General features: G+C 40.1%; 1 protein-coding gene across 3 annotated transcripts in view; it reads right to left on the reverse strand.

Moving 5' to 3' along the window:
• Positions 1-23,995, reverse strand: part of MTUS2 (microtubule associated scaffold protein 2) — a 533,984-nt gene that overhangs the window by 261,433 nt on the left and 248,556 nt on the right. For all 3 annotated transcript variants that reach the window (XM_081046099.1, XM_081046097.1, XM_081046098.1), the window contains one exon: positions 21,199-21,396. In XM_081046099.1, coding sequence (XP_080902225.1) covers positions 21,199-21,396 — 198 coding nt within the window. The remainder of the gene's footprint in view (positions 1-21,198; positions 21,397-23,995) is intronic.

Genomic DNA, 23,995 nt, shown 5'->3' on the forward strand with positions numbered 1-23,995 from the left:
TACACCTGGGATGGAACTTAACCTTCTTATACTAGTTCTTTATCAAAGTCCCCATATTTACCTATACGGCATTGCCTGTACCATTTGTCCATTTGATATATGTAATTCCTTTTATAAAACTAATTTTATAGTCTTTTTTTTAAAAAAAAAACCCAACATAAATGAAAGCTCTTTAGCATCCAGACCCTCATCATCCACAGATATTTGTGCCGGGTTACTCAAGCACCCAGCAAAGGATGGAAGCGATGCACCCTTCGTCAATGTTTCAGGGGTTTCCTTGAATCTGAGGGCGATCAAAGACATTTTCAGGGATCTATATGCCTGACAACATCTGTTGAACTTGTACTGGGACAGCTTTCTTCAGATAAGTGAGAGTTATTTCTTACAGCTGTCTCATAAAACATCTATATTGTTACCTCTTGAAAAGTAATAAGGAATGATGGGGCATTTTATGATCACTGAGCTAATACGCTCTTGTGAAATAGAGAGATGGGAACATTTCAAATGCTCTTACACTTCGTTAGGAAAGTGACCTGCCATTTTGTTTCATGTATTGTTTATTTCGTAACAGGACATCCCTTTTAACAGAGGCTTTTATCAAAGTCTTTTCGGAACACAAGCCAAATCTACCTTTTCTTGCTATCCTAATTATTTTTTACAGCCTTCTTTCATCTTTTAGTTTTTGTGAGAGTGTTATAGAAATGATTTCTGCCCCACTTTGAACTCTGCTGCCAGAAGTAACTGAATTCAGTTAGTAGAGGGAATTGTAATCACACCAGACCCCAGAAAAATCGGGCCATCATCCTTAGGTGGCAAACTACCCTCTCACTTCATTTAAGCTCCTCCTCAGGTGCCTAGTAACAATGGGGCCATTAACCATTTTTTCTGTTTCTTTTTATTTTTCTCTACTTTTAAAGATGTGATATATTTCCATCTTCTTTTTCCTTCTCCTGTCTTTTTTCTTCTTACTTCGCCCCTCCCATGTTTAGAAAATGTAAGTAAACAAATGTTTTTAGAAGTTTCCTATGATCCTAACTAGTAACATTAAAGTAGAAAGAAATACAGGCATTAATCTTTGTTTTTTATTTATATATTAGTATAACTGACATATAAAATTGCATTACTTTTAGGTGTACAACATAATGATTTGACATATATATATTACAAAATGATTACCACAATAAGTTTATGTATTATCATTCTTTTCAATCTTTGTCAGTCTAATAACGGGAAAATGATATTGTGTTTAATTCAAAAAATTACCATAAATTTGTTGGATACTGGCTTCACTTTTCTTATGAATGTCCATTTATGTCCTCTGCCCATTTTTTGCTACTGAGCATGATTTATTTTATTTTTTACTAATTTATAAGGGTTCGTTACATATTAGGGATAATAATCATTGTTTATGATGGTTATAAGCATTTTCCACTTTATTGTTTGCCTTAAAATTTTTTATCACCTATAGAAGATTTAAATTTTATTTGAACTGAAAAAATTGCAAAGAACTCCATCTTTCCCTACAGATCGGAGTGATTGAAATGCTCTTTCGGTCTTTTCCTTTATGGCTTCTACTTTTGCTGTTATGATTTGAAAGAACTTTCTCCAACCTATAGTGACATAAACATTCATCTATATTTTCTTCCAATGTTTTATGGTTTTATTTATACTTATAATTCATCTTGAAATTATGAATTATACGTAGGGTATAGAAATCTAACTTCTTTTCCCCCCAATTCTACTTATTTTAAAACCTACCTTTCCATGTTAAATATGTGTATTACATATGTTATATATTATACGTTTATATATGTAGATAAAATATGTGTTATACATGAAGAATATGTATTATATATAAATAACCAGATTTACTAACTGATTGATTGACTTGGGCTTATTTCTGCAACTTCCGTTCCACCGAGGTGACTTGATATTTTAATAATTTCAAATCTTTCAAAACATTTTAAACTGGAATGGCAAGAACCTCGTTATGACTTTTCAAATATTTTCTGGTAGCAATTTTTGTCCATTTATTCTTACCGGTGAATATTAGCATCTTTTGTTAAGTCCCACTGGGGGTCACTGGCATTCTTTAGATTGAGGGGGAACCCTTTACTATATTACTGTATTGAGTCTTCCCATCCATGAACAAGACAAGAATCTTCATTTATTCAAATCTTCTTTTCTATCCCTTGGCAAAGTTCTGCAGTTTCCCTCATATATTCTACACATTGCTTAGTTTCATTTTTGGATTTTTGTCTCTGTTGCTGTAATTTGCGGCTCTTTTTTTCTACCTTATACCTTTGGCAGTTAGAGAGGAATGCTATCACTTTTTACCCTGTGTATTACACTGGCCTTCTTACTAATTGGTTCTGAAAATTTTTCATTTTTCTTAATTTTCCACAAACAGCATCCTGTCATCAAAAACAATTATTTTGTGTCCTCCTTTCAGCATTTACAGCATGTGGCTTTTCCTTGATGATCTGGATTTGGCAAACATTTTAAAGACAACAGAAATGAACAGGGCAATGATGGCTTTCCCTGCCTCATTCCCAACCTTCACAGCAATGAGCTGGCCATCTTCTGACATTCGCTAATTGCATGTTTTTATACATGTGTTTCCTCTGCTGTGGCTTTAACTATAGACACATTTCTGAATAAAATTTAACACAGCCATATGCTTAAGAACTAGACAAGACACCACAGAGGCCAGCTTAGGGCACCTCATGGTGTCAGACACTGGTCTGTCATCAGTCAGAGGCAAGTCAGTGTTTTAGGGGACAGAACACTGACTAAGATATAAGGAAACTTCTATCTGTTTTTTATTTTCCTACAGATTTTAGTTAATTTTTATTTTAATAACATCATCATATGATTTCTACATATCGAACCTGTAAATTACAAAGATTATAAAAGTTTTAAAGTTACTACATTTATCCATAAAGATATATGTACTCCAATGTTCATTGCAGCTTTATTTACAGTGGCCAAAACATGAAAACCACCAAGTGTCCTTAGATAGATGACTGGATGAAGAAGATGTGGTATATATATACAATGGAACACTACTCTGCCATAAGAAAAGATGAAATAGTGCCATTTGCAACAACATGGATGGATCTTGAGATTGCTATGCCAAGTGAAATAAGTCAGACAGAAAAAGTCAACAACAATATGACTTCGCTCATATGTGAGATATAAAATTGAAGGCAATGAAGGAACCAGACAACAAATGAAAGAAAAACTCACAGACACAGACAACAGTTGTAGTGGTTACCAGAGGGTTGGAGGGAAGGAGGTGGTAAAAAAGGGTAAACGGGGTCAAATATATGGTGATGAAAGAACTGACTCTGGGTGGTGAACACACAATGTGATATATAGATGATGTATTACAGAATTGTACACTTGAAACCTATGTAAGTTTACTAACCGTTGGCAACGCAATAAATTTAATTTTAAAAAGTTACTACATATCATAAAAGAGGTATTTTTCAAATTATCATGTAAAAAATATATGAATACTTTTTGCCATACATGCTTCTGAAATTCAAAATGCATAACACTAGCTCTCCAATTACTTTCCAGTATATACTAGGCCATTGATCACTCTTTTTTAATGAAGTACATACAAGGTGTAGCACCAAACAAAACCTTATCATTATTTAGATTTTTTAAAATTAGTTTTTCATGTACCATTGGCAAATATCTTCTCCAAATAGATAGGATGCTTTTTTGCTTTATTGATGGTTTCCTTTGCTGTGAAAAAACTTTTTAGTGGGAGAAGATATTTGCCAATGATACATCTGATAAGGGGTTAATATCCAAAATTTATTTAAAAAAACTCATACAACTCAATACCAAAATAACAAAGAGCCCTATTTAAAAATGGGCAGAGGAGATAAAGAGACATTTCTCTAAAGAGGACATACAGATGGCCAACAGACATATGAAAAAATGCTCAACATCACTAATCATTAGAGAAATGCAAATAAAAAACACAATGAGATACCTACCACTTCACTCCTGTCAGAATAGCTATCATCAATAAATCAACAAATTGGTAAATTGGCTGTAAATTGTTGCAGCCGCTATGGAAAACAGTATGGCAGTACCTAAAAAATTGAAAATGGAACTACATTATGACCCAGCAATTCCACTCCTGGGTATTTATCCAAAGAAATCCAAAACACTAATTCAAAAAAATATATGCACCCCTATGTTTATTCCAGCACTATTCACAATAGCCAAGATATGGAAGCAACCGAAATGTCCATCAATAGATTATTGGATAAAGAAACTGGTACATTTATACAATGGCGTATTACTTGGCTATAAAAAAAGAATGAAAATTTACCATTTGCAACAACATGGATGGATCTTGAGATTATTACGCTAAGTGAAGTAAGTCAGATGGAGAAAGACAAATACCATATCATCTCACTTATATGTGGAATCTAAAGAACAGAACAAATGAGCAAAGAAAACAGTAATAGACTCATATATATATATATATATACAAAAAAACAACCTCTTAGTTGCAGATGGCAAGGGAAGGGGATGGGCAAGAAGGTGAAGAGATTAGAAAGAGCAAATTAATAGACACAACATAGACACGGGGATATGAAATACAGTATGAGAAATACAATCAACAACGTTGTAAAGATTATGTAAGGTGCCAGGTGGGCGCTGGACTTATCAAGGGGATCACTTCATAGACTGTGTAGATGCCTGACCACTGCGCTGTACACCTGAAGCTGGAGTAGAATAATATTGTATGTCAACCATAATTAAATATGCATATATATAGTTACAGGAGGTAGAGTACAGCATAAGGAAGACAGTCAGTGGAACTGTAACAGCTATATAAGATGTCAGAGGGGTAGTAGCTTGGGGGAGAAAGGTCATCACTTTGTGAGAGGTGTAAATGTCTATTATGCTGCTTTGTGCACCTGAAACTAATAAAAACTAAAAATAAAAAGTACAATTATCATACAAAAAAATAGTTTTTGAGCAATTTTTTTCCTCAATTAAACTGGCCTGATGTGTATTCACTTACTGAGATCCTGGATTTTATCCTCTTAGCAATCTTACTAAAAGAGCTTAGATTTTCTTAAATGGGAAAATGCAACATTCGTTATGTTCTAGATATACAGCTCTGTAATTTTTTATTTTTATCAACACTACTATATCTAAACAGCATAACTTGTATGCCCTCCAATTATGATACAGGAAAAATACATGGGAAATATAAGGGTCTTTCCTTACAGTTTCTGAATGAAAACTCGTGTTCAAGGGGCCCCAGAGCCTTCTGAGAACCTTCTGCTCCGGAGCCTTGGGACCAGAGAAACAATATCCATAGACGGCATTTCAGAAACCACTTTGCAGGGAGGACACTGGGCGCTCTCGGGGATTATGTGATTTGTCCACAGTGATGGCCCACATCAGTATGTAGATCTGTGTTCTCCCAGACTCCCTCCCAGTCGCCCTTCACCCAACCTCACTGCCTCTCCTGAAGTCTTTGAGGAGCACAGGGGAACACCACTTTCCCGCACACAACATTCACACCCCCACCCTCACTCATCTGTGATGACGGCTTGTGCAGAACCCCCACCAGTCTCTGCACACTGCTAACGAGCCCCCGTGTATTAGGAGCAGCTGAACTCAGCTTCCACAGATACTCAGCCAAAGCAACATCCGGGGACCTGACAGATTCTAGAGGCTGCCATGTTGTAGGACCTCGACGATGGAGCCTCCTCATCCTGAGACTCCAGCTACATGTGGAACAGGTATACCTTTCTCCCATAAACCCCAGAGCGACCCTTCAGTGCCTTTCACTGTGGTGTACATCACGGGACGAGGATGTCAGACCGATATTCCAGCCCCCGCTCATCACTAACTCACCGTGGGATAGTGATAAAAGTCATGTCCCCTCTCCTGACACCCCTCTCCTCTGTGGCGTGACCACGATCACCTGGATAATATCCAAGGTGCCAGCGTGGGTGTCCTAAGCTTCTGTGATGGTAAACAAGGGCTCCTGGAAGGAACAGGCAGCTCAGGACATGTGAAGAAGGGAGCTGGTGTGGTGCACGAAGGTGCCCAAGGAATATAAAGAGCCACCCAAAGGGAACCTACATGTCCTGGGCAAACAACCTGATCCTGGGCAGTGTGCACATCTTTTCCTCAATTGTAAAACAACCGAGGAAGACATGGGCTGTTTCTCACTTACTTTCAGAGCTACTGCTGAACACAAACTAACAGCACCTGCTTGAAACAACACCTGCTCCTTGACCTCTGGCTTCACTAGCATATTTATTCAGTGAAACCATTTTGACAGGGTCGGACCAGGCTCATTTGCCTGCATTAACAAGTCTTACTGGTGGCACCAACTTCAAGGCACATCTCTGGGCTGACAGCGTCCGAGATGTGCCAGCATTTGTCATTTTCTAATCAAAGGGGGCAGAGCAAATGGGTGTTGACAGTGGACAGCTGAGGCTGTCTGTTCTGTCAACTCCCTGCCACCCAGAGTTTCTAATGAAGAGTGTGAGGAAAGAGATTTGAGCCTCAGATTTCTGTCACAGTGGCCGTGGTGCGCAAGTCTCGGGTGACTGCTTTCCTGTCACACGGTTTTGTGGCAAGGGCAAGGGGTGGGGGTGTGGAGACTTCAATATGGCTTCTGGCAGACCTGTGGTAAGGGTGTATACATACACACCTATGTCTACACAGAAACACACACACACACACACACACACTCCTACAGAAATGTGAGGAGGATTCCTGCACAACGCTGTCACATTTTTAATAGCCAACCATAAAACCAGGGAGAATGAATGGGGTTGGGGCACCAGCACCTTCCAATATTTACTCACCTGTCTCCTCAGCTCACTCCCAGGGCTGTTACCTGCAGATGTGGAGGAGAGCAGGGCAACCAATTCCCACGGGCTGGTGGCCCTCCATTGCCACACGCTAAAGGTGACATAGTTTCGTGTCTGCTCGAGGGCAGAGTGTGCTTAACTCAAAGTCCCCCTGAGTGGCAGCAGGCAGGGAGAGGAAAACTGCTGTGGCCATGGTATCCATGTTTCTGCCAAAGAAATCCATCCATGTTTACTTCTGACCCTTATTAAGAAGTTACATGAGAAAAAGATTGTAAAGTATGTCATTCTCTGCCCACAGAAATCCCAGCACACAGAAAGAGAAGGAAGCACTCAAATTAGAGAAAACATCATGGACAGTAAAGAAATGCTCTCATGTGAAAAAGAAACGAAAGTGAGGAAATTTTTCAGAATTTACTGGAAGAAGTAACACTCCTTAGCAATAACACTGACAAAACACTTTACTTAGAGTCAATTCTGAATTAACATAAATAGAACCATAGACTAAGAACCCTGATGTAAGGAATCAAAATAACAATGTCATAGCTACATTGGGAGAAGCTTCTGAAGAAGCTTCCTTAGAGAAGCTTCCTTAGAGAAGAACTTCCTTAGAGAAGTTCCTTAGAGAAGAAGAACTAGACATTTATATCAAAACCTACCACATCTAATATAAATTGATTATATATATTTAGAGTAAAAATAATACACAGTCAGTGCATTTAATTCAGTCTTATGGGTTTACTAATTCTCAACATATCCCTGTTGTCTTCCCAAAGTTCTGAATTGCTTGACAAGAAGATATCTGAACTGAACCCCACACGGCCCCAACACAGCAGAGAAGCTGGGGGTCAGCCAGTCAGGTGTGAAGGCAGACGTATGGTTTTGTTTATGTCTGGGTGCGCTCCAAGTTAGAAGAGGACATTATTCACAGATATCTATACATTAAGACAATATAGACTCAATAACAACCCCATAATGCCTATTTGATCCAGTTGATATCATCTTTGTTATGGCCCCACAACCATTAAATAGAGTAAACACATATTCGGTCGTTCAGCTTGAAATTATGAGCCTTTTTTTTTTTTTTAGAATCATTTGCAGGCAGTGTTCAATATCACCGAATCCAAATATCTCATTTTACGGATGAAGAACCTGAGGCTCTAACAAGTAAAAAGGATTGCCTAAGGCCACACAGCTAGTTAGGAAGAGAGCTGAGGTTAGAGACCCATATTCCTGACTACCAGTCCAGCTCTCCTTACATTTCACCTTGCTAATTTAAAGGGAACCAATAAAATGAATTTTCACATACAACTATGAAAGCTCTATCTGACACAAAGATACAAAAGACACACTATCATCAGTATATACAAACAATTTTTCCAACATTTAAATTTGTAATTTTTGACAAGACCAACTAAATTAAAAGGAAAACAAAGAACGTCTAGTTTTTAGTGACTCTGGTTATTGGTGACCCTGAAGTATGTGGCTGGTTGACAACTAGCCTGGTCAAAATCATCCTTACATAACACAGCCAGAAGGGAACTTCCAGATGCCAATGCCAAGTTCACAAGTGCCCACACTGCTCCTCAATGGTATTCAAACCTCAGTTGAATTTATTTTACTGAAATTGCCAAAGCAACCCAAACTGTCTCATATACAACCTGCACACTTTCATCTGCATAAGAACATTCAACAAAATGTCAGTTTAGCGTCCAAAAATTACCACGTTCACCAGATAGAATGTTTTAGGTTTACTGGTTGAATAGACACGTATTAATAGCAGTTACAGCATTGATGTGATCTAGACATTCTCAATCACAAGGTCTACAATATTTCATTTCATCTGGTGGGACTTACTAGCAGATAAAAATCTGTATTTCACTTCATTTATACTGTACGTTTCTCTTCCATATTGCCTTGTTTTCAATGCAGGCTGCTCTTGTTCAAGAATGTACAATGCAAGGTGCCTAAAGTGATTCAATAGCTCTGTTGTCTGCACAGAAAATTCACAGGGTAAGATTTGCATTGCATAGAAATGAAGTTTTCTTTTTACCCATAAGCACCCAGGTAAGAATTCTATCGGACCGGCTGAACAGCATGTCATCAATAGTCTAGAATTTCCCTTACTTGAACATACAAATTTTTGCAACTTGAAAGAGCCAAAGAATGGCCCTGACATTGGGCTTTCACTTTAGCTCTCACTGTGCCCCCAACTGGGGGGAGGGCAGGAGGGGGCCGGGTCAGGAATGCTGCTGAACCAGAAAGAGGCCAATGGGGCACTGATGTCTCATTATCCCCTTCCTGGTTATTTCCCACCAAGGACATGTTACCACCTGTACCTCACTCCCCTCACTGTCCTTCCTGACCCTCCCCCTCCATCTTTCCTTGGATTTACTACGTCCCCATTTTTCCTTCTAGTTTCAATACTGTCCAACTCTCTAGATAGACATACTCCACGAAGGTATCTTAAACAAAATGTTAAATGACACACACTCTGCTGTTCTTATATATGAGGATAACTATCTCTATGAAGGATTTATTCCACCTTCTATGACCTGGTCTTATAATCAATGATATGAACTTACTAAACAACCAGTCAGGGATAGAGGCATCATCTATGGTTTTAGAAAGTTCCCAAGCCCTAACCCCTATACAAAACTTTAAAGGGATCAAATAAGAGACGTTCGTTAGTTCTGTGTCTCCAACCCAAGAGCCCAAAGCTTCGTCTTCAGGAAGTCATACTGAGTGCCTCCCCATGAATGAAGAAATGTCTTCCATTAAGAATCTTAAAGATGTGATTATCAGAAGCATTACTATATATTTTAGAAAATCTAAACTGATGATAAAATCAATCTAGAATTGTGTTATCTGATGGGGTAGCCGCTAGCCACATGTGTCTATTTAGATTTAAAGTCACTAAAATGAACCAAAGTTAGAATTCAGTTCCTCAGTTACACTACTCACATTTAAGTGGCTTAATAGCCCCATATGGCACAAATATGGAGCATTTCATCACCACAGGAAATTCTATTGTACAGTGATGCAAGAGACACACCAGGGCCCTATTACAAACCAGCAAGTAGGAAAATGCTCCTTTTTGGCAACAATCATTAGGAATTTAAATTTTAGAAGAGAACTTTACTCTTTTGACCACAGTAGTGAATTCCCTCTCCAATTCTTGAGTCAACTAGACATACTTGCCATCTAACCAGTGATTTCCAATCGTGCCCCATGGATTCCTTAGGGACTGAACAGCAGGGCAGGACGGGGAACGGAAAAGGCAGCAAGGGCTCGGGGCTCCCCACATCCCTGTTCAACCAGCACCTCTGCTCCCATGGATTGTATTGAAATATCAGTTGACTCAAAGTTCATGAGAAACATAATATATTCACTCTGGAGTTTGAATTGCCCCAATTTACAGTACAATAGGGACAATAAGTAGAGAGAAGGAGATCCACCACAATCTTTGGGGACAGTCATAAAGTCTGGTAGATTGTGTCTGTCCAGGACAAAGTCATTTTCTCCAATCTCCAGTTGGACTTTATGCCACTCTCCAATCCCCCTTCATCTCCTACTGACTCATATTGTATCGCTCCAGGTAAGCAGTACACGCCTTTTACTTTACAAAATTCCAACTCCATCATGTTGGGGCTTCGCAAAAACCCTACTTTATAATTACCTGGGACAAATGAAGTTAACTAATGCGATCTCCGTCAAGCTCTTTTCCGTTTGTCCAATATTTCTCGATACTCATCCTTTATTCCTTACTATCTTCACACCTACTCTCCATACTTGTGTATTTCATATCATTCCCACCTATTTGCTCCAGAAATGGCTCTCTTTATTTTCCTCACTTTCATCTTATTTTCAATCTCATCTTTACTACTGGATCCTTTCTCTCAGATCATAAACATTCTTACGTGTGCTAAATTTTTTTTTTTTAAACAAGCCAAACCAAACACAAAGTCCTGCCCGGTCGCTCAGGCGGTTAGAGCTCCATGCTCCTAACTCCAAAGGTTGCCGGTTCAATTCACACATGGGCCAGTGGGCTCTCAACCACAAGGTTGCCGGTACAACTCCCGCAAGGGATGGTGGGCTGCGCCCCCTGCAACTAGCAACGGCAACTGGACCTGGAGCTGAGCTGCGCTCTCCACAACTGAGATTGAAAAGACAACAACTTGACTTGGAAAAAAGTCCTGGAAGTACACACTGTTGCCGAATAAAGTCCTGTTCCCCTTCCCCGATAAAAAAAGGGGTGATATCCATAACTTCACCCTAGAAGCTTCTTTAACAAAAAAAAACAAACACAAAACAACCTTTCCTGTTCCTCTACCGAGCTGTGGTCCTTTCCTCTTTCCTCCACCAAAATTCTGAACATTAATCTATACTGTCCATCAATACCTTCCTTAACCCTTTGTGCTCTGATTTCTGCCCTGAGACACTTTGTTCAGCCTACCTTCAAAGCTACTAATAACCTCCTTGTTATTAAGTGTGCAGATCCGTTTTTCTCAGGATTGAACCATCTCAGCCTCCACAGCATAGAGAACACTGAATGACCACCTCCCTTCCAGGAATCTCTCTTCTCCCTGGGCTTTCCTGATGCTGCTCCCTTCTCACTGACCACATCTTTTCTGGCTGTGTCCTCCCCACTCCCGACCTAGACAGATACACCCTGCAGGATCTGTGGACATCCCTCTCCTATCTTATCCTATTTGCACTTCCCACGTTGTCATGTGTGGTTCTGAATATCATTTATTTTCCAATGGCTGCTCTCCTTAATTTCAGTCCAGTATTTCTGTCAATCTGCTGGATATATTTATATGAAGGCTGCTCTTGAAAACTCAACATGACCAGAGCCCCCTCACACCCACTCCTGCTCCTGAACCCACAGTTTTGTGAGTGGGTCCCTCATCCTTCCAGATACCCCACCCTCTCAGGTGCTCTTAATCTGTCAATTCTAACTCTTTCACATTTGGCCCTCTCCTGCCATTCCCACTGCTGAGCCCTATTTCAGGCCCCCACTAACCGTCTCCCCCAAGTGCTCCCTGTTATGGCAGCCAAAGAACCCTTGGACATCACCATGAAATATATTCTCTTTCTCAAAAGAGATTATCAGTGTGTGACCCTGTTTACTGCGGTAAGGGGGATACTGCAAGGATCTTTACGAACCTTCCCAGAAGACAGCCAGTGCATGTTACAGATACAAGAAAGCATGTACTATTGTCACAGTCCCTGTAAGAAGTCAATATGAGTCTAGAAGTTATGCTTGCTTGTTTTTTACTATTTCTTCCCTGCCATTGTCCCAACTGACATGAGAGTTGTGACAGAATGTTACCCATCATTTCTGCTAAGCCAGAAGCAATAAAAGGTATGAAAACATTCTCCCCTCCTCCTTTCGCCTCCTCACACCTCCCGTGTCTGTTGTGGTCTTGGACGAATAAGCCAGATGCCCAGCGCCAGGCAGAGTGCAGGGGCAAGAGGGTGGCCTCCAAGAATCCCATAGCTCTGCATTGTATAGAAAAAAGCAGGGCAGTAAAACCTGTGAGGTGCCCTCTGTCTGTCAGCAGTCTGACACTTCCATCTCCTATGACAGGGAAATAACAAAAGTAATGTCTGGCCAGTAGGGAAATATCCCTAATTTTGGCAGAATTAAGATCTCTCACACACAGTCTCTGTTCTCCAAATGACTGCTCACCATTATCCTACTAATTTTTCTCACATCCACTTCTGATTATTCATCACTTAAGAACCATAAATGGTTCCATATTATTTATAGAATAAAGTTACGTAATCCCAGTTCTTGAGAACCCAAAGTGGTCAATTCATTTACTTCAAACCCTCCCAATTTTATAATAAAAATCTGAATCCAGTGAGGTTAACTGACTTTTTCAAAAATTATTCTATTACCTAAATGTTGATATTATACATGCAAGTGTGGCATGTTTTTTATCTTAACCATTTTCCAATAGTTCAAAATAGCCTTTCTTCATTAAATATCTTGAATGAGTTAGAACGTGCTAGAATGTGGCACTTAACCTTTTGAGGGACAATGTGATTTTTAACAGCTTTTCCCACACATCTGAGTAAAAGCAGACAAACTAGGTGTTACTGAAGCAATAAAGAAAATATTTTCACTTATAGGCAATGAATAGCACTCAGAAGGACCATGTTCTCCTTTATAAATGTGGGCAGGAAGCAAAGAGAGGAGAAAAACAAAGAATGTGTGGAAATAATTGAGAAAATTCATAACATTCAGTGAAAATGATTCTATTTTTTTCCTTATAAAGAATAATTTAAATTACATAATTACAGATTCCAGGGAACTAGATATTTAAATTCATCAGAGGCATGTGTTTGACTTCCTCATTTCCAGAGAAAATGAAAAGCTTATTTTGATTTTTGTACTCACTCTTTTTTTTTCTCCACCCGTCCAAATAGGATTGAGATGTTTGACAAAGTAAAGCCCTTGTACAATGGAAATTAGATTCTAGCAAAATAAGAAGCTGTGTGAAGTCCTTCATACACTGCAAAATCAAATGTTCCCATTTTTTTCCCTACCGACATTAGAAAGGCACAGAAATAAAATCAGATCCAACTCTCAGTTTCTATTTTGAGCAGAGGTTTGAAATGCCATCAGCTTAGATTAATGTGGTATGTATTAGTCACCTTGCATAAATATGTTTCACTTAAAGGGAACCCAACTGAATGTATTTTCTTAAATGATCACATGCTAAGGACGTGGCACATCCCTTTTAGATAAAGAACTCAAAACTCAATTTTCCTTGCCTATATTTTATAAATATCCAAACAACCACAAACTTATAGCTCAAAGGTAAGAGACTCCCGTGAAAATCATCTGATCAACTTCCAGAACTGCCTGCCTTAATGTTTCACAAATGATATATGTTTAAATGTAATGCTCGGAAAGGTATTTACCACCCATGAGAGCGCTGACTATAAAACTTTAGGAATGAATGGATGTCATCTCCCTGGCTTAGATGTTATCACTGCCCCTTCCTGACCCCATGTTAATCTATCATGGCCATTTCCCGACTGAGCTTTTAAATCCTTCTCAATACAGAGCTTCATGAACAGGGCCAGTGGATGGGATTGACCAAAAGAACATTCTTATTATTGTGTAAGGCCATGTTCTAAGCACTTCCCACTTACTAACTCCATTTAATGTTCCTGTCAATCCTATGGTGGTTTTTGTACTTACTTTATTTATCATTATTATTTTACAATGAGGAAACCAAGGCACAGAGAGATTAATGAGCAACTTGTCCTGAGTCACAGAGCTAGTAAATGGCAGAGGCAGGGTGCAAACCCAGGAAGTCTACCTCCAGAGACCATGGCCTTCGCTACTATGCTATGACGTCCGCTAAGAAGTAAAAGTCCACATAGAGAGAAGATGGGATTTTAACCTTCTTTTATAGAAATTTTTGAACATACAAAAAAGGTGGAGTAAATAACATAATGAACTCTCTCAGTTCCACCATCCAGCTTCAAGGATTATCAAAAACTTGCCCATCAAACTCTGCCCAAATTACTTTCCAAGGTCTTTCTTGTTCTACACTCTTGTCACATTCTTGTACTGTTGTTTTGCCATTAGTTTTGTGTTTTGCTTTGTTTCGTTCCTTTGCTGGATTGTTTTACAGCAAATCCACAACATTGTCATTACCACAACATTCCAAAACCAGTGTGGAATAATTGGATCCAAAGATACAATGCAGAAGGGCTGAGACAGCCAGGAGAGGGCCCAAGGGTAGTGTGGTCTTTTTCCACCCCCACTCAGAAGGATGAGTGTATGTCCTCCCCAACCTGCCCACCAAATGCTGTGCCCTCTCCGACCACAGCCACACTAACTGCTCCCTGCATGGATGCGTCTGCACACTCCTGTCTCCCCACTGGTTCTAACTTCACAAGGGCAAGGATAATGGTGTCCGCGTCACAGCAGCTGTATTACCGAACTCCATTCTCACCCAATAACAGATGCTGAAAGAGTACAGATAGGGGAAGGCCAAATGGCCAATCTGATCTCAACAAAGCGAGACAGCCAAGAAAAAATGGTCACTTCAACTAGACGTGATTTTTACTATAAATAAAAATATTATCCCTAAATTTCATTTTACCTTACAACCATAAATGGCCAACTTTCTTAAACACAAAACAAAACACATTTACATTCTAATCTCATCTCTGGGTGGATCTGGTCATTGTCTGAGTGTTGTGAAAGAAAATGTACAATGCCAATAAGGCTTAATCTCAAATAGGCAATAGCTTCTCTGAAATCTGACCTCACAGGTCCCTTCCAGCTCCTTTTTCCATGAATAAAAAATGACTCCCTCTCTGCCAATGGAACATGAGATAGGCTAATGGCTATTTCACCAGGAGTTATTAATAACACTTCTTGTCAACTCTAGTCTTATTTAGAATGCATGCCAGATATAAAAGAATAAAACATGTTATGTATATAAATGTATTTTATAGTATTCATGAACATAAACACTGAAGTTAGAATTGCAAAAGGCTTTCATATCAACCTTCATTTTCATTGATTAATCTTCCAAAAAGGCTAGTGATTTTCCAGTTCCGATTATCCCCAGAACCCAAATCCTATTCAATAAAGAACGTGTACTTATTTATTATAACAAGAAATAAAACTCTAGAATTTAATGAGAATATCTAATGTCTTCAAGTGGAGATATTTAATTTTGGAAAATTTGAAATTCTCTCATGAAAAACCTCAACAATAGGGTTTTAGCCCAATTCTTTTTAAATGGCTAATTGTATTCAAGGAGATATATAGATTATCAGACATTTGTGAGATTATTAGGTCTGTCTATGTGATAATTTATCTCTGAATAGAATTACACTTTAAACGACCTATTATCTTTTCTATTCTTTGAGTTGTATGAATTATCTATGGGTACAGCAGAGTCTAGAAAACTGTGAAAACCACAATGATGAACTTCACTAACTCTCAAGACCTGCAAAAGTTTTGATAAAGCGAAAATGTATTCCCAATGCAAAATATTTCAGAAAGCTGTCCAAGTTACTCTCCAAGGTCTCTCATGTTCCATACTCTTACCTAAGAGAAAATGTTTCTATTGGGAGAGAATGTCTCTTGAAATTCTATTATTTACTGTAAAGGCCATGCTAGGTAGCATGAGGGATACTAAAATTATGGGGACATAGCCGTTATCCTCAAAAGCTTACAATCCATAAAGGAGACAGGACGTAGAAACAAATAATTGCAATAAGACGATATGTGATAATCCACACACAAAAATGATGCAAGCGAGGGGCTGGAGCAGTTCCCAGGTGAAAAGCTCATTTTGGGTTCACAGTTGAAGGAAGGCTTTTTTTTTTTAGAGGAAATGATATTTGAATTGCACCTGAAAATGACAAAATCTACACAGAGATTTGGGGGAGGGGAGAGCATTGCAGAGATGAATGGTTCACACCAAGCCCCAAAGGCAGGAATGCACAAAGCACTCAGAGAAAAATGTGCATAATTCTGGTTGGCTAGTTGAGGGTGTGTGTCAGGGAGATGGTGTGTGGGGAGGGTGAGAAGGAGCTGGGCAGGTCATGGAGGCCCTGGAACATCTAGGACCTGGAACAGGGACACAAATCAAAACAGGGTTGAAGGGAAAATGATCTAGGATCAAGTGCCTGATGGATTAGAGAGTGAAGACATATGGGAAATAGTTTAGGTGAGAACTAGTATTAAAACTAAGATGATTAAAACTAAGATGATGAGGTGAGAAGACTGAGAGTGGGGTAAATGTGAGAGAGTAAGAATTGGTCAGATTTGATCACTGAAGACAAAGGAAAGCAGAAAGAAGGAGAGAGATAATGCTGGTTCTAAAATTTCCAGCCTCAGTAGCCAGGAGATGATAGATATCATTAGAAGATAGAGCAACTTTGAGAGGAGGTATGGGTTTGTAAAAAATAATGGAAGCTTCATTTCTGGGGAAATGTTCAGTTTGAGGTGACTTGAGATACCCAGTTGAAGATATTTGGAAGGTCCTTTGAAATGTAGGTGAGTCATTCTAGAGAGAGGATGGGACTGGAAATACAGATTCAGTATCGTGTCCCAACTGTTAAGAGCTGAAGCTATGGATAAGATGGCCAAAGGGAAGATGAAAGAACTGAAGTAGACGCATTGTAAGAACAAACCTGGGAAGCTCAAACACACAGCCCTCAGTATTCAGGAGACAGACAAAGTAATGAATGGGCAGGCTACACCAGAAATGGCAATCCCTTAGGTTCAGGAGGTTTTCTGGACCCACCCACAGCTCCGCTAGAAGTATCTCCCAGAGCGCACCTCCACCTCCCCAAATACTGCCCAGCTTACAAGCCCTGTGAGAAACTCCCTGATCCCTGCAATCAGAAATCATCCCTCCGCCCCAAATCACGACCTCTATCCAACGTGCTATCATTTTTAAGGCTGAGGGCACATGCATCCTAGTTTCATGGTCATTTATACAAATGTCAGTCTCTGTCCACTCCCTCACGTACATCCCTACTTCCCCAAACATTCTACTACTTCCTGCACTGAGAAAATACAGGGACAGAAAACCTTCATTTTTCTTTTGGGCTTCTCTTTTCAAATTCTCTATGATTTCTGGTCTTAGCTCACCCCATAGAGAAAACATGACGGTATTTAAAAAGAGAGGAGGTAGAGGAGAAATTGGGCAGGACAGCTGCAAAAGTCACTTTCTTTATATTCTTTTCTGATGTTTCCTGTTTCTTGAGCACCCAATGGGTTAGGTGCTCTTCAGAACACACAATGACATAGGATCCTCCACATAAATTATTCTACCCTTGGGTGATATGATCTATGTTCATTCATGATTAATTCATGAAACCCTAAGTCTTCCTATTTCCCCCGCCCACACACACACTCCCAAAGTTTTAACTTTAAATTACACTTACTTACCCACTGAGAAAATCAAGTCTACAGCTAACTGCCGATAAACCTGACAACTAGGTATACTTTAGTCTACAGTACGTTAACCAACACTAAATTCTAGAGTAACTGTTTTTCCCTAAGTTTCTATTGCCTAAGGCATATATTGGAGATTTCTGCTCCTTCTCTGAAACTATAAAAAAATGATGAGCTACATACTGGGTCAGACCTGCTATGATTTTAAATTTGTTTCAAGTTAGAGAATTACTTTTTTCCTGTTCAATTCGATCTTAAAGCTGTGGGTCACTAAGTAGCGTGATTTCAAGTTCTATTTGAGCTTCTAGATGGGCCAAACTCATAATCTTCACGCAGTGGGCAAACCTGCGTAGGAAGGGAGGTGCCGAGAACCGTCTCCTGCAAAGCAGTGATCACACAGGGTCTGTATTAATCCAGAGAAACTGGGCTGCTAGTCAGGAAGGGCAGGGGGCAGCCTGAGCCCACCTAAAGCATGTCCTGACAAAGAGAGTGTCTTCTGCACAAAATGGAATACTCCCGCCACTGACAGTGTTCACACCCTTAAAGCTCCCTGATGACCACACTGGAAGGGCTGAGGACAGGTGAGTTTGGCCTGAGGGGCCTCTCTAGGCAACTCAGACTCTAAAATTTGCTTCATCGGAAGAAAAGGCTTCAAATCCTGGGTGTGTCTTTCCCCTCTATGGCAGCTTTAAGAACTAATTAGAGGAAAGAGAACCCTGGCCCAGGACCCCAAGCGAGCCATCCTGATCTGTTTGCTCAGCTATACAACGAGGGGGCGAACTGGATGCTCAGATGCCGTCAGGTTCGAAGGACCTAGAGACATAATCCACTGCCCCAGGTCTGCTCTATTTGTCAAACCTTGTGACATAGGAAGCCACTGCCCACTGGGGTGGCACTGACGGCACAGAGCCCGAGCCCTGTGTGGAGGGCTGATGAGCAGAGAACAGCTGAGACCACATCCAGGCATCTCGCGGCGCCCCCTCTCCACACTCATCCTCACTTGTCCCTCAGAACCCAGGAAATTAAGTAGACCAAAATAAGTAGACAGACCGAAAAAAAAACAAAACAAAGAGTTGCAGCTAAGCCAAGGTGGCCCAGGAAACATTGAGGACCTAGAATCACTTAGAAGTGTCCCAAATTTATCATGCCACAGTCACTGTGGGACCTGTTCAGACTGTTCATAGGCACACGAGTATCTAAATATATGAGCTGCATGTTTGCAAAGAGTTCCTCAGTATAGTCCCATTTTAGATTTTGAGACATCTACTGCGCCACGATGTAGTCGCTAGTGACACAGGTTTTCCTAAAATGAATCCGGTGGGAAAGTAATGTCTGGAGAAAGACCAACATTCCAAGGAACAAAACAGGAAGCAACTCTGATAGCGTGTGAGCCGTTTCTGTAAGCTAACCCAGCAAGGCTCTGCTCCTAAGAGATCATGGAAGGACTGGCTGCTCTTTCAGGAGCTTCATGTTTTACTTATCCTTGTCATCAAATCATCACTGCTCCAGTAAGGGACATACACACATGGTTCTTGACGTTACCGCTCACAAGTATAAGCATAATGGTTAATGGTACTAAGACAGCAATTCAAATGGGTGTGAAGTGTTTCTGGGGTTCACTGATGAAGTACAAACTTTACGCATCGTGACATGACAAATAAAACTCAATTCTAACATACTGTTTTTAAAAACATAAAATTCTGAATAGAGTAGATATTGCTTTCAATACGAAGTCTTTAAACTAAGAGTTATTTTCTCTGGCACATAAGTCCTGGGGGCTCCGGGGTTCCCTATCTAGTATCCTTTGAAGCAGGAGTGATTAAAAATGCCCTAAGCACACCTGGAATTATTCTGTCCACAACTGTCAGCCTTCCTTTAGCAAAAGCTGCTGCCAAGGGCACGAGACTTTAGTCAGCTTGAGGTTAATTTTTTTTTAAGGACTCAAAACCTTAACTTTTTCCTTGGAAAGATATATACCATATGAGATATTTTTCCTTTGTGCTCCCTCTAAAAGAGAAATATGCTACTGGGAATTTTACTACTAAAAAGGGTGACAAGTAATTGCTCCTATATTTAAAGATCTTCAGACTGGTAATACACACATGCATATCTAAAAATACGAGTTACACATTTGCAAATAGTTCTTTATTATAGTCACATTTCAAATTTTGAGACACCGACTGTGCCCTGATGTCAGTCCTAAGTACACGGGTATTCCTAAAATGGATCTGGTGCAGGTAGACCTGACCACAGCACCGTCAGGAAACCAAGCCAGCAAAGAACCTCTCGGAAACTGCTTACAAACACATCAAGATAAAGGAAAATATAATGCATTACTTCAAGGAATAACTAGGAAAACCAAAATTTAAAACTGTAAATATACAAACATTCCACACACCATCTCTGTAAACCCAAGAAAGGATTAGAAAGAACAAGCTTAGAGAAAGGAAACTGAAAAAAACAATATAACCAATCTCATTCTCAACCATTCTCTCCCCCTGTCCCTTCTCTCTCTCTCTCTCTCTCTCTTTCTCTCTCTCTCTCTCTCTCTCTGTCTCTCCCCCCACCTCCCCAACTTTCCAAATTGATTCAACTTCTATAATCCCTTCAAAACAGCGTTCCACATGGCAACCTGTCAGACCTTCCTGGCCCTCAGGCAGATTCTTGCTAACCAGCATCTGAGATGTCATGGCTTCAGATTCAATAACAATGACTCTGAAGTTGACGAGGCTGAGTTGGGGTTGGTTGTCAAAGTTCAGCCAAAAGGGGCAGCCTCTGGGTCATATTTAGGGACACTGGTTGCTATGAGGCTATTCATTCATACTTTAAAATACAGCTTCCAACATCCATCTCAGGAACCAGGCCTGGACGGCAACCATCTCAGTTAATGCGGTCCCTTCCAGGCACAGACTTGAAGAACCTCAGCTGTGCTTTCCCATGTAGAATATCATCAACTTTTCGAAACCCGGTCAAGTGATCCGCCAGTATGAAGGTACTGCAGGTAATCACAGGTGACTATGATTTTTCCACTAATATTTCATATCTAATATGTTTCGTGATAGCACAACGTGGTAACCCCTGTTTTTGGATCTTTGACTTCTTACTTATTATCCACGAAACAAAGGGCTCCTGAGATCAGTCCCTGGATAATTCATTTCTTAGATTTATGAGTAGTTTAAAAGTCTTTTTTCCAGCACATTAATTCCCCATAACTGAGAAAATGGTAGTGCCAAATGGGCTACTTTTCTTCAGTAGATTATTCTTAAACCCCAATAATGGCAGCTTAAGGTAGTCGACCCAAATTGTTAGCTTACCACGTAAAGAAAAGGAAGCCTGTCCCGCCCCCCTCCTCCTGCCCGCAGGACAACGCCCACTTACGGGTGGCCAGGCGGCTGGACTCGGGCGGCGCGCTGTCCACGGCCTGGGTGCTGGAGACGGAAGACGACGCGCTGGAGCTTCGCACGAAGCCGAAGGCCGCCAGCTTGGCTGCCGGGAGGCGCGCGTACCCAGGAGGGCGAAGGCCCGATTTCGGCAGACTGGATTTTGCAGCATTCGAACTGGAGACTTTCTTTAAATCTGCAAAAATAAACCCAAACAAACCAACAAAAAATCTCAGTTGACAGCAAGATAGATTATACACCGAGGGTCAGTATGAATCCGCTCTGTCATAAACAGACCACAAGGAATCTTGCAGGGTCCGATTCAGCACGTTCACAAATACTTCTCTATGAGAAAGCCCCTCAATGGGGGCTAGAGGCTTTAGAGAACTCCAAGAGGAGGACAGGCAGCAGGTGGATAAGAGGAAAACAGACAAGTGACCCTCTCTAGGCTCGTAAAGAACGGTACAAAGTGGGTAGGAAGCTGAAAGGCATGAGAACACTTATGGTTGCAAGTTACCCTAGAATTTTGAAATTGAGATACACCTTAAAATCTGACATACAAGGGACAAGAAACCTTCGTGACAGCTATTCATTAGCAATCATAAGCAGTATGTACTAAGTGATGGAAACAGGTACAAAGAATCCTTTACTAACGTTTTGTGGGTTGCAGGAATGAGACAGAAAAAGCACAGACTGTGGGTGCTGGCCAGTTAGAAATCTAGGCCCTATCAATCACCAGCTGTGTGACCCCTGGTACTTGACCGACACTTAGAACCTCAGCATTCTCCTCCAGAAGGAAGTGCAGATGGTAAAACTGACCTTGCAGGGTTAGTATAAGTAACACTGATTGTAACACAGAAACCGATAGGTACTCAAATTAATGTTAGGTTTCTTTTCCTTTTCTTTTTCTTTCTATGGCCTGTGTTTATATTAGTGCAAACTTTAAGACTAGTTCCCAGATATGTACAAATCCAGCTCTTGAAATAATACAACATCACGGTACAGATCCATCATCTCGGCACCACTGTTTCCGAGCTGGGCTCCACTCTGCCATTGCCATAATCACCACAACACTACAAGAAGCCTCTCAGTGCCGGGTAGAACCAGAATGTTATCAACACACACACATGCTCTTTGATATGACATTTCAAAGGAAAAAGGGCCAAGCTTCCTAGTATTCTGTAGAATTGCCCTTGTCAACCCACCTAACAACTTTCACCTGACACCAAGTGCTTGTATACAAATCCCTCAGCCGTGTTTTTAGTGAAAGAGTAATCAGGTTGCAGATTAAACGTACTTTTTGAAAACCGTCCATTTGTAAAAATTCAATACCTAAAAATCAATGAAGAATCTCCATATTAGAAAGTGCCAATGGGATGGAAATATCTAGAGAACCAATAGGTGTCAGGCTGCATCAATGGCGCCTCTTCCTCTGCCAGCAGCGCCCCCTAACGGTGAGGTCACAGATGGCTGCATGTGCACATGAAAGTGGAACGTTCACATGCGTGGCTTCCTGACTCCTGGGTCAGGACTAGGAGAGGAAGAATCAGGTGCACACAGAGGGAAGAGGGAACAGGGAACGGGGGCTGCAGGTATTGCAACTCAGGTCTGTCTAATGCTTAGAAAAATGCTCCAATATGACAAAGAAGAAATAATCAGTGTTTAATAAGAAGCAATGGCCTTTTTGCATTAGCAATTAAATGTCATTTCCAATGCCTTTTAATTGCTCTCATATCATCCTGTATAATGTTACATGATATCCCCACAATAATGAAAGTGTCCCCATGATATATCAGATATCATTTTCACAATAAGTGTACACCCAATCAATTTGGTATGATGCCAGTAAAACAGTAAAAGAGTTGCTAAAAATCAAATGCAATTTCAACAATAAATATATACTAAACCTATTACATTTTGATACTATTTTCAGTTATACAGAACCTCCTTCCTAACCAAGTTAGTCAATAACTGACTTTCGATTACACAAAATCAAATAAGCAGAATATGAAAAAGTTTAAAAAAACAAACAAGCCCATATTTCGGAATGAAGGCAGAGTCAGAATTCCTAACAGAGGCACCTTGGCATGTGGTAAACATTCATTTTTTATTTATTTAAGAACGAAAATTAATTTTATTAAATGACTACATAAGTCAATTAAGCCATTGAACATGTTCATGGAAAAATCCTATTCAATCCCTATGTACACTCAAGTATTGTTCATTCTATTAGTAGAAAGGTAGCAGTGCCATAGAGGAAGAGAACAGGAGGAGTTGACAACACAGGACTCCAAGTGCTCAAGAAGCAGGTCTCTAAATTACTTTCTAGCTTTCACATTCCCTTCGTCCAGCTCTTCCTTTTTTTCTTAATTTTATTTTTTTATATTCGTTTCAGGTGTACAAAACAACATAATGATTAGACATTTACAAAGTGATAACTCCTTTCCCCCAGTCTACTACCCCTCTGACATTGTACATAGCTGTTACAATACCACTGACTATATTCCCTATGTTGTACTTTACATCCGTGACTATATACTATATATTTAATTATAGTTGACATTCAATATTATTCTACATCAAGTGCATACCACGGTGGTCAGGCATCTACACAATCTATGAATTGATCCCCTGATAAGTCCAGTACCCATCCGGCACCCTACATAATCTTTACATTATTAATTATATTTACCATACTGCATTTTATATCCTAGAGACTAATTTGTATTTTCTAATCCCCTTACCTCCCCCATCCTCAGCACCCCTCCCATCAAGCAAACATCAGTTTTTTCTCT

This window comes from Rhinolophus hipposideros (assembly GCF_964194185.1).
Source record: "Rhinolophus hipposideros genome assembly, chromosome: 4".
Taxonomy (NCBI): Eukaryota; Metazoa; Chordata; class Mammalia; order Chiroptera; family Rhinolophidae; genus Rhinolophus; species Rhinolophus hipposideros.